The sequence below is a fragment of the Athene noctua genome, chromosome Z, assembly GCF_965140245.1.
Source record: "Athene noctua chromosome Z, bAthNoc1.hap1.1, whole genome shotgun sequence".
Classification (NCBI taxonomy): domain Eukaryota; kingdom Metazoa; phylum Chordata; class Aves; order Strigiformes; family Strigidae; genus Athene; species Athene noctua.
In genome coordinates, this window is record NC_134077.1 from 48,888,989 (window position 1) to 48,901,318 (window position 12,330).

Genomic DNA, 12,330 nt, shown 5'->3' on the forward strand with positions numbered 1-12,330 from the left:
ATCATGGGGCATACCATCCCCTAGTAAAGCAGTAAACTTTTCCTTAGAATAAGTTCTGTTTTCACTGTCTTCAGGGCTATCTTGAATATCTCGATTCTCTGAACTCCTTCGGAGGCACCTCTCATCAAGGTCACATAACTGTTGCACTTTTTCAATTACTTCATTGAGAGGATCCCCCATATTATTAACAAAGGGGTATAATTACATTTTTATATGCCGGTGAAGTGTTTTTAATTGCTCTGTTTCTCATAACGACCAATAAAGGATGCCACATCTTAAAGTCAGCATCTCCTACAAAATAACTGCTTTCATCTCTTCCTCTTTAATTCGCTGTATACAGTCTCGCAGGGTATACCACTGACAGTCAGATGCCAGCCAATCATTCTCTGTAGGATATTTGGTGTTACATCTCAGAGCAGCCAATGATAACAAATCAATATCCTGAGTATTGTTTTGAAATGCATCTTGCACAAAAGAATCTGAACTTAAAATCAAAAAACCTTTTAGAATCTCCTATGTTGGATTCTTCCTGCAGCTCCCTGATCATGCAAACACACCATCCAAGAGAGCAGGGTTTCCCCTAGTCTCAGCTTAATCTTTCAGTTATATTGTTTATTCATCCTCACAGGTTGCCCAGTATAGGATCTTTATAAGGATTCCACTGCACACACGCTTCTGCAATCACCACATGCACTTTTTTATAATTCACTTGCCCCCTCCTTCTCATGTATTTATATTGTGCTACTTGCACCGCAACTTTCTCTGACACTGTCTGATCAGTATCCATCTTATCAGCAAACACCTTATTCTGGCGTTGCAACATCACTATCTGACTCTGCAGATGACACATTTGTTGCTCCATCTGGGAGCGCTCTGACAACAGTCTCTCTTTACTCTGGTGCTGTTTTCTATATGCAGTTAACAAAACCCATCCCCATTTATTTAATTTTGCTTTTTTTTTTTCTTTTTTTCAATAGATATCTTTTTTATACAATTTAGAACATCTAATGGCTTGGCTTTTTTCAGCCAGCTCTCCCATTGTTCACACGGTCCTCCAACCCTAGCCCACTCCTGGGCCAGTGGACTATAAGGAGGATTGTCCCAGCCAGGAACTTCTGGTGGACTTGACAGATTACCTTTGAATTTACATAGTGGTATTTTTATCGTATCCCACTTCTGACACCAATTTATGTTTTGCTGATCAGGGATACCAATTAGACACCAGAGTGAAAAGCGTAGGCATATTTTACTTAAAATAATTAAATAATGTAACAGAATAATATAGAAAACATACAGTAAGAAAAGACAGAACAGCACGCTTAAACAAATAGGAAAATACCGTGTAATGCATCAAATCATTACTACCTGAGAAAGAGAGCAGTGATGAAGAAAGATCCCTCACCACTTGCACACGTTCCCATCACCCAGACCCGCAGTGGCTGGGCAGCCCCGGTTACAGCGAGGGTTTGCAGAGCCTGTCCCGGCAAGGGGGAAATCCTACGGGGTGCGTCCACCCGTGGGTGAGGCTGCCAAAGTCGCTGTGAGCGGGTCCAGCCTTATATACCTAAAAAATCAGTAAGCCAGAATAGCTGGCACCTTTGTTTTAAGTGGAAATATCTGGTTTGAATCTCACATTATATTCCCCCAGAGCCTGGCCAGGGCTCAAGGGAGAAGCTAAGGGAGTTTCCCTGCTTATCTAATTGGATTATGTACAAGACCTCACAGCAGGCCACAGTTCCAGACTACGGTCTCCACGACCCTGTTATTTTATCCACACATTCAAGATAGCTGCATCTTCCATACATATTTCACTAATGATTACATACATATTTCACTAATGATTACATACTGAGTTAGCAGTTTCAGTGCAGGGCCTGTTGTTCAGGCTTCACCACCTTTTACATCAGAATAGGTAACTTAGTAAAATACCTATTAACACAATGGTTATCAGTTATAAAATATACAGGATTCATTTATAGGTCAACTCTGGCTTGGGCCGGTTGTCCGAGCCCTAGCACTTCACTGCTGAAGAATACTGCTGTTGCACAGCCATCTTGATGTGATCTGTCAGGACCAGTAATATCCTGGGGAACCAGAGGTAGATGATGTATTGTGTCACCTAGTGCATTTCAGAGTCACAATTCTAGAACAGCAAAGAAATCCACCCCAGTGGTGGCTTCTGGGTTTAGTCAGATGTACAAGAGCACTATGAAATGCAGTGCAGGAATTAGCTTTCAATTGTCTGTCTGTCATCCTTTAATAACAGTGCTTGTAGGTATTCCTATTGGTTCTATTCCAAAATAATGTGAAATCTCCCAAATCATTAACTAAAAATGTGGAGTACTTCTCTGTGTCTATAAATTCCTGATAATTTGGGATTTTGAGAAGTAATAAGTCTGTGGCCTGACGGGGTTATTTTTACCCAAAAGAAAATCTACAGAAAAGCAGCAAAATGCCAGTGAGGACTGGAGTGATCTGTGGGAGAATGTGTGGCATCATTTAGCTACAAGCTCACTCTCTGAACAACCACTTGTGTGAAAAGGATGGTGCCCTCCAGATGTATGTGTCTTTCACTCTGCGGTAATATAATACTGAGCTTTTCTCAAAATTTCTGAAGTCCTGCTGGGAACCATGGCTTACGATTTGTGGATGGGAAGAATAGTTGTTTTCTTAGATTTTAGAATTTTCACTGCACTAGTAGCATGGGAACAGTTTTATCAGAGCAATACTACTCAGGAGTCTGAAAAGTTCCTGTCAGAGACAGGATGTTTAATGTTTAACGCGTGACTGAGAAATACTGTAGGCCATAAGAGCACTCTCTTGCAGGAACAGCATTCAGAGATTGATCAGATGTTGCTCTACAGGGAAAAGCAGATGTCTGTTCTTATACAGGTTTTTAACCATTTTGAACCAAGACTCTGTGTAGGTAAAGGTTCTCTTCAGTGTTAGCATAGATTGAAAGAGAGAGATTTCTAACTAGTATGCCTATTGTTTGTGCCAGTTTATGCTGTGGTGATACATGATTCTATAAATACCATGAAATTAAAGACCTGTTATTTGAGGACCAGCATATAAAAAAAATAGACATAATCTTTGGATATTGACACAGGTGCGTGCATGACACTGTTTCCAAACACTAGTGCTAGCAAAGTACTGTCTTCATGAACATAATTGCTACCTTTTCTTAAAAAAAAAAAAAAAAGAGTCAACAAAGCTACTTATTTAAATAATTTGGACTGGATGTGTTTACGCCCAAGTATGTATCTTACCCAAGGTATCTGGCATTTAAAAAATAAAAACTACAACCAAGCAAATAAACCATACAAAACCATTTTATATATAAATATATGTGTGTGTGTATAGAGAAATAAATTTTAAAAGTTTATATATGCACAAATTTATAAAATAAATGTGTCATTTATAAAAAATACTTATAAACATTTTGTATCTTATATTTTCATGTATATTTTATATTCACCATAGAATTAAAATATATACATTTTATATTTAGATTTGTTTTATTTAACATCTATGTTTATATAAATTAAAAAAGAATTATAAAAGGGAAAGAGAAAGAGCTGAAAGATGAGTTCACTTACATTACAGCCCAAGAGAGTGGAAATTGAAAGTTTTGGGTTCATTCTTTTCATCAAGTGGATATTTTCAGTACAGTGAACTGAGAAGTAAGTGCATCAACTGTATATTGAGGATGTTACATTGTGAATTAAAATCTGGTTTCTTTATATGTTTGAAAGTTAACATTTTTATTCTTTATATTGGTCTGATATTTGGTGCCTATTTAGGAGGTTGAAGATAAAAGTGCTGTTCTGAATGTAGGATCACTGTGTGAAAGCCTGCTTCTGCTCTGTCTTTTTGGTTAGCGGGAGATGATCATGTTTACTGTGTAAATCAGCAGAAGAAACCAGTGTACTGAGATACTTGGTGAATGGAAGGAGGAAGGGGTATGGACTGTCTCATCTGCAGTGTGAATGGCCATTTTAGTTTGAGATTGGTACTCATTTTAATCACCAGTATCTCCAATCCCCCACCATAATAAATGAAATTCTATCACAGAAGCTTTAGGTAAACTACCGCCTGTGCTAAGTGCATGTGGAAATGGAAGACATAAGATGTGAAGATGCAGTTGTTTGTTGTTTGTGTTCCTACATCCATCAAAAAGCAAAACACCATGTAAAGGATGACAAGAGTCAGTGTGAGCTAGAATTAGTGAAACGGTGTTGTTTGAAATGAGTATTAGTCTTCTCTTGTATATTTTATTTTGTGTTAAGAAAATCGACAGGATATTGCCACATCTCATCTGTGGCTTGTCACCTATGCTGTTAGTTTGTGTGCTGCAAACATTTCAAAGAGAAGAATGGAAACTTCTTACAATTTAGAATGAATGGGGGAGAGAAGTACTAATTAGGAATTGTTCATTATGTTTATGTTCATATATCTTAACTGCAATTGTATTATGCTAATTTACTGTAGTTTCAGTGGCCTTCTGTAAATACTATTTTTCTTTCTGCTAGACTCCATGGCAAAAATATTTTAATTGAATTTGTATATCAGTTTCTAAGCTGCTTGTTGATATTTTGTACCCATAGTTCAGAAAATTAGACTTAAATGAAAAAGCTGAGCACATGCTTGCACGGCTTTAATTCTGCCTTTGAAGAAAAAGTGTGTTATGTTGCCTGCTCTGCGTTTGGACTGCGTTGTATAAAAGCTATACAAACAACTGTTCTTTGCATTCAGATCTTAAACAGAAGAAACACCATGCTTCCCAAGTCCTTCCCGTTTAAGCATTTGATGTTATCTAATGCTTTTCTTATTTATCTTTCCATAGCTGCCAGTCTGTACCACTTCTCACCTGATATAATCCGCTTCCTAATTAAAACAATAAAACAACAAGAACCAAAACAACAAAAAAAACCCCAACCCTTTGCTCTAAAATGCACACAAAACTGTTTAAGCAAGCTACAGGGATTTGGGCCTTTCAACAATGCGTGAGCGTACATCCTTTTTCAGAAGTCTTTTTGAACTCTTGTGAAAAGGTGTAAGATACTACTAGGCAACTGTAACTCAGGATATGGTTTCCCAGTAGCATCAGTCAGTCTGGGTTGGGACTGCTTTGTGGAATGTAGTTTAGCTGTATATCCATCCTACTTTTCCTGAGTTAGTTTTCATCTGGATCATTTTTCTGAACAAGATTATTGTCTGGTTTTGTAGCTGCCTATGCCAACACAAGGAACAGGATTGTATTTGTGGCTGGGAGAGGACTGTACTACAGCAGATGCTGTCTTGCAGTGCTGTAGGTCAGCACATTTAGTGTTAAATTAAGTTTTGGGTTGTTTGGTTGGTTTTTTTTTTCAAATAGCAGTATGGTAAAGAGATGCATACTAGTACCTGTTCTGAGACAAGAATGGAATTGCCACTTTCTGTCTTGGATCAATGGAGTTTAGCATTCAGGGTTATGGTTATGGTTCTACTCTGAGATTAACCTGGATTTGGGTACTAATTTTCCACCATATTGGTGCTGTGTTGCGTGTTAGTCTTTATAGGATGTATTAGCTGGTAATTTTCTCCCATGGGGTTCTTGACGTATTTGCTGAGTCATGTCAAACATGAGGTTTGATAATAGAATGCAGTAATGAATAGTAGTCAATAGTATTTATGCGCATCTTAATTTATTATTGTTCTGTTCTCTGGTGCTCAGTTATCTGTTTGGATTTTTCAATCGAAGCATTAAAATCTGCTATTTGACATGCTATGAATGGCACTAGTACAGGGTGAATTAATAAAAACCCCTACTATAATGCTTTTTTTAATATGTGGAAGAGCATTTCAGTGCACACACAGCTGTGTGCAAGGCTCCACCTGGGGCGTGTCCTATCGTGGCTAAAGAAACTAAGCACTTTTTCTGACATAAGTGTAGCCCTTTCATAATACTGAATATTTTCAGTTCTGTTGCACATATTGATGGCACTTTATTTCCTTTAAAATATATGCCCCGTGGGTTAAATTTCAGTAAGAAATCTAACATGAGAAAAATGAAGTATTTGAAGTACATCTGCAATGTATTAGAAAGACAAGGGACTATGCTCCCATAAAAAGGATCTTTTCTGAAATACAGGCCTGTTGAAATTTCCATTTTGAAATCAACCTTTGTGCAGCTCCTGGGATATTGATTAGTACTCTGGAAGTACAAGATATTAATTAGCTTAGTAAAAGGAAAGTGATGAAAATGCAGGAGACATATTGTTGCATGTAGTTTCCATTGGATTGTTTCATATGCTAATTTGGTTTTGTACTTCAAAGGCTTTGAAAAGTGTATTTAGAATAAATAAAAATGGGAAAAAAGGTATTGCTGGTGTGTTTTCAAAAATTGAATACGGAACTTTTTTTTTTTGTATTAAAATAAGTAGCCTTAAATATTCTCTGCTTTTTGAAATAATAGAGAAATAATATACCCATTGTAGTCATACCATTCTAAGTTAGTGTGTTAACAAATATGTTATTAGGTGTGTATTGATATACTAGTAAATAATCCTTCAGGAAGGTTCTGCTTTCATGCTATGAAGGATGGTTTTGGAGATTTGTCTTGAGTGGTTCCTAATTTATGTGGAACTACTCTAAAGCACCTGTTATGCTGGTCCACTGCATGTGCTTTAGAAAATCATCCAAATGAAGTTTTCTACATAGTTTAAAGCACTCTGAAAATTAATATGCGTTCAGTATTCCTCCATGGTTAAGTTGGGCATATGTGATTTAGTAGTTGCTGTTAGCATTTCTTGAGCATTTGACATTTTTTTCTCCATTGTGTCTTACATATGTGTTACTTTGCTAAGTATTTTAATGCCACAGTTGTTTAAACAGCACTGTTGAAGACTTGAGAATGTAAAGTGAGAGAATTTGTATTCAATTATTATGTAGTTTGTATTCAGTTACATTACTGTAGAAGAGTATTTTCATAATTAGTAAATTGAATGAAACAATCTTGATTAAAATATGTCAGGTACACCAAGTTGGTAGCTCTTCTCTTGATTATCATATCATGAGATCTTTAATAAACAGGTAAAACTGGACTATCTTTACATCTCTATCCTTTCAAAGAATTCAGTGCCCCTTGGGTGGACGTACTGACGTAATATAAATTCTAAGGTGATACATATTAGCATACATCATTTCTCATACAACTGTTACCAACTGTTTATTAGCACATAATGTTTTTTCTAATGGAAATCCTTTTTGAGCAATATTTCTTTTCTCCTATTCAGGAAAAAGAAGAATTGATTGAAGAATGGCAGCCAGAACCTCTTGTACCTCCTGTACCAAAAGATCACCCAGCTCTCAACTACAACGTTGTTTCAGGGTAAACGTAACCAAAATAAATTCTGGTTTTTATTTCAACTCAAATAGACTTAGACCTCCAAAAGTAGTTACCGTGTTCTGTGTAGGAGTTGGGGGCAGACTGTGTCATCACAGATTACTTCAGAAGAAACTGGTTTTGTGACTAGACACTTGGCACTTCATGAAAAGGTGTTCCTCTTTGGACAATTGAAGTGGATATGCTTGATGGCAAAGCTGTTTTGTGAGGAAATTATGGGTCAGTTATTACTTTCTTGTGTGTTGCCAGGCTTTTGAAATGTGTACTGAACAAGACAAGAGTCACAGTATTTCAGAAATTGCTTTAAATTTCTTTCACAAGCTTCAGATTTGTCTATGTCAGTAACTTAGGATATAAGCATTCTTAAGATCCTTCTAGTGACACTGATAATTTAAAATAATTTAGTGACAAAGCACAATTATTTGCTGTCATGGAGAACTCCATTTTGATGGTTCTGCCACCACAGAAGAGTCTGCCTTAGAACAGGGGTGCCTGTTTTAATTAACCGTGATTTGAACAATCCTTCTGTTATTGTTTGGAATTTTGAAATGAGCAGTACTGTGGAGAAGTACAGAAGTGTTGGATGTTTAAAGAAATCTGAAGAAATACATCTTTTGGGTTGATTGAGAAAATGTTTAAATTCTTTAGAACTTTCAAATGCTTACAGCTAGGGAATGTATTGTGGCAGAATGTTAATGCATTGTGGCTGTTAAACTTAATAGTGGCTATGGGGAAAACTTGGCATTTGTCTTGTGAGATTTGAACTGCCAGCTACCTTCCTGTAAGTTGCTCGACAGCTATGAGATTGTGATTTTGCCTATAAACTTAACCCATGTTTCAGAATTAATGCAGAATTGAATGTGTCTGCATTCTAATTCAAGCTCAAAAGCATTTTTGTTGCTTTTTCAATTAGTATTTTAGGGGGACCCTATTTATGCTAATAAGGTAGTCTTCTTTCAATGGTTTTCATGTATTGATGTCTACTGTGAATGGTGATTTACATAAATTTATTTATCTTAGTATATGGTGGTTTAATACTGATTAATATTTGCAGTAATGGTGGGTAGGGTTTATATAGGCACATAACCAGTTAGGAAGTATTAAATATTTCAGTAGAAATTTTGACCCACTCTGTGTGGGTGGCAGACTTCCTGCTCCCTCAATATGCAAGGCAGTTTGTGCCTTATGTTAGTTAGTATGCTCCTTTTTGCTGAATAATCCCAGTAACGTTGCAAAGCCAGTAATACAGAGACGTGTCCAATCAAAAAAATTGATCACTCTTGAATCAGCAGTGAAGAAGTTACCAACAAAGGCTTGGTCACTGCCCAGAAATCAGTTACTTCTTGTGGTAGACTTTCTGTGAATTAATCTGTGCCAGATGGTTGTACATCATCTCATTCAGAAAATGTAAACCTATTTCCTTAAACAGTATGTCTGCAAAATTCTCGTACTAATTCTCTTTTTGCTTTAAAATGAAAAGGAACTAATGATCTGGTTTTTAACTCTATCATCTTCTGTGACTGATGTTTTTCAATGAATGCCACATTTTAAGAGATAAGAAGTCCAAATATGGATGAGGTACTTTTGGTCCTTAAAAGACACAATTTCTGAAGGACTTGCTTGCAAGTTCTTTGAAGATAACTTGAAATTACCTTGCCATATATGGTTTCAGCTGGGTCACTCAGTATCTTGGAACTGTTGTCCCTAACCATGATACTAACAAACTGTTTTATACTAGGAAAAGGGAGATATGTGAAACTATAAGGAAATTAAGTGTTTCACTGCTTTCCTTTTGCAAAGATGTTGTTTTTGATGTTTCAAGGAAGGTTTTATGGTAGAGTTAGCATCCATGTTTTGGGTATAATTACTCACTGGAATAAGATTTCCATGACTGCTTTCTGCTTAGCCATGAGTGTTCCTTTAGAAATTTGGGTAAAATTCTGATAGCAAAGTGTGGCCATGTTTTCATGAGGGTTGCAGCTTTGTCATGGGCAAGTTGTTGGTGAACATTAATGTGTTGTCTAAGTTTGAAAGGTGGAGCTGTGAGGGCAGACTGCTGTAAATTTAACAGGTTTAATAGTATGCTGGGAATATACTGAACGTTGTGTTAGTGCCAAAATACATAGGTATAGGTCTGCTATTTGTGAGCCTGTATCTGTGAACCTACGTAGTTGTTTCACTTAATATGACTTTCAACGTTTGGTACAGCTTGTTAATGAGGAAGACAGAGGAACAGATCCGGGTATATATTTAATGGCAGTCCGTTCACCGAGACAGTTTGCTGCACATTTGTATAATGCTACTACTTCGCAGAAGGTACACTGCAGTAGTGCAGGACTGCTTCTTTGTGAGGTCATGTTCAGCTTGTGTCGGTTTAATGTCATGGGATTACAATGATGGTGCACAGCACGTGCACTGTGTATAAAGCTTTCTAAAGCTGTTTCGTAAGCTTTGCAATTGCTTGTTTGAAGCAACGTGCTTAATTTTTAAAGTGAACATAGACAAAAATCACTGGGTTTTTTAAGTGAAGTTCAGGCAGTTCAGTGTTTTTCTTAACTTGTAGTGAATAGTTTGGATTTAAAGTTTATTTGCTTTGCACACCAAATGTACCCTTTGACAGCTTTGGAGCAGCAGTGCACAGGCATTTGACATCCAAGCAGCCCTGTTTAATTTTGATTGTGAAAATTACTCAGTGTGAATTTCCACATGGGAGAAACTTGTTGAAACTCTCCTGTTTGAGGAATAATATAGGATCTCAACTGTAATATTTGACAGTGCACACAGAAATGGACAGACATAAGGTTTTCTATTTGGCTTAGCTTTGAGACTTCTCAACACACTGAGTGATTATTTGAAACTTTTGATTTTGTAGTATTCAAGCCAAAAGAGGATTGCTTTTAGAGTACAGCACACAGACATGATGTGTGCGTTTATAGGGGGAATAGCTATTTTTATCCTCTGTTTTTTAATAACTGTTTCTCTAAATTATAATTTTTTAGTGCAGAAAATTTTTTTGACCTTTGCTTCATATATATTGTGCTTTTGTTCGTTGGTTAGTATTGGGTGTTTTCACAATATCTGTGTTTCCTGATTACATGAGTTATTAAAACTTTATGGATTAAACAGAATTGGAAACTTGAGATGACAGATAATGCGATACTTTTGTCTGCTTACAGCTAGTACCTATATTTCAGGAGCCCTGTTCAGTGCAAGATTGGTATTGTGGGTTTTCTTTATGACAGAAACATTGATTTTAAATTATTTTTATCATGGAAATAAGTAGCAATGAAATTTCCTTTTTATCTGTGGTATTACTTCTTTAAAATAGATATCACTTTGCTTTTAAGGGAGAAGCTTTATTTATCTCTTCAGGAGTCATCTTTGCATCAATTAAATTTTCAACAAGAAATCATTAAATATCTCAAAGTTATTGACAGTTTCTTTATTTTACTACATGAATACAGTTTTTGCTATGTGTGGTAGTATATTTATTACTTGAGAGTGAACATAAATACTAATTGGCAGCTGCGAAGGAAGATGTGGAAAGAGTGAATCTTGAAAAAGCTGTGTGTCTTGAAAAATGAAACTCGTGTACTGTTTGACTGTTTATGAAAATGGTGATTGTTCATTCATAACAGTAGGTCTGTAATTTTTTTTCAGACCTCCCACCCATATAATCACTGTTAATGGCAAGCAGTGTATAAACTTTGCATCGTTTAACTTTCTTGGACTTTTGGATAATGAAAAGGTTAAGGTGAGTTCTTTCAGTTATTGTATTTGTGAGATTATTCCTCTTTTACTTTGTTTGTTATCTTGAAATTAAGAATGACTTTAGAAAGCACAAACTTTGAAATTTTGTGCTATTTGTCTTTTTCGTAAAGTTTTATCTGGTGTACTTACTGCGTACCAGCTGATTATCAAGTTAGATTAGTATCTCATGTCCTTAATCATTAGAATACAGTGAATTACACTTAAACACTTTAAAATAGTTTTGATTTGAATTATTAATAGAATTCAGTACATTATTATACTTTCTGTAAAGCAGGTCATGTTGCATGACTGCATGTTCATGATGCAAGAACACCTGTGTACGTTGGTATAAAATTATCAGTGTGCGGTGTACAGAAGAGTTAGAAATCTAGTTAGGAATAAATATTTCATGTAATTCTGTTCTGTTAAAGAGTGCTGCTCAGGCATCTCTGAAGAAATACGGTGTTGGCACTTGCGGACCTAGAGGATTTTATGGTACTTTTGGTGAGTAACTGTCTTTGATCTGCTTTTAAAGGTGTTCAGACTGGTTTGTTAGGTCAGCCAAAAAAGTTCTGTATATAAGCAGCAAATTATTCCCATTGCTGTGAAGAACGGTTACCCTGTAACGTAATTCTCGGTAGCTTCGTTTCTTACTCGTTTTATATGTTTTCTTACTCTTTCTAATGCTGGACTTGGAGGAGAGTTGCAAAGTTGATCTGTTTTAGTTCTGGTCACCACTGTAGAAAAAGAAAATAAACGTATTAGCATGTAATCATATATGGTGAATTTAAGTGTAATTAGTAAATAAGTTAATTTAGTAAAAGTTTCTAAGTAGACCACAAGAGGGCAGTCTGATTTCTATGGTAAAGGTTACGTTTAAAAGTTAAGTTTAGCTAATGTTGTAGTCAAAGTTAAGTTTATCTTTACGGATAACTTTAGTGTTGTAATTAAGAGATTTTATGATTCAAGTAGGTGTTAACTTGTTACTAAGAGTTTTTTCATTCTTTTTAAGAAGTAGTAAATTTTTAAATACGGTCTTTGGAAATAGTTACTTACAAGCATTGATAGTTTGAAATACTGCATGGAAACCAAACAGCAATACATGAATAGCTGCATAATTGCAGACTAGAATCATCGACTTACCATCTTTGGAACTTTTCAGTCACTTCCCAGACATGATGGAATCCACAGCA

The 12,330-nt window shown here is 36.0% G+C and overlaps 1 protein-coding gene across 4 annotated transcripts in view; it reads left to right on the forward strand.

Moving 5' to 3' along the window:
* Positions 1 to 12,330, forward strand: part of SPTLC1 (serine palmitoyltransferase long chain base subunit 1) — a 48,137-nt gene that overhangs the window by 11,224 nt on the left and 24,583 nt on the right. For all 4 annotated transcript variants that reach the window (XR_012635656.1, XM_074933237.1, XM_074933238.1 and 1 more), the window contains exons 3-5: positions 7,278 to 7,372; positions 11,048 to 11,141; positions 11,569 to 11,641. Coding sequence is in view for 3 of the 4 variants with exons in the window: in XM_074933237.1 (XP_074789338.1) it covers positions 7,278 to 7,372; positions 11,048 to 11,141; positions 11,569 to 11,641 (262 nt within the window). In the remaining variant the exon portion in view is untranslated. The remainder of the gene's footprint in view (positions 1 to 7,277; positions 7,373 to 11,047; positions 11,142 to 11,568; positions 11,642 to 12,330) is intronic.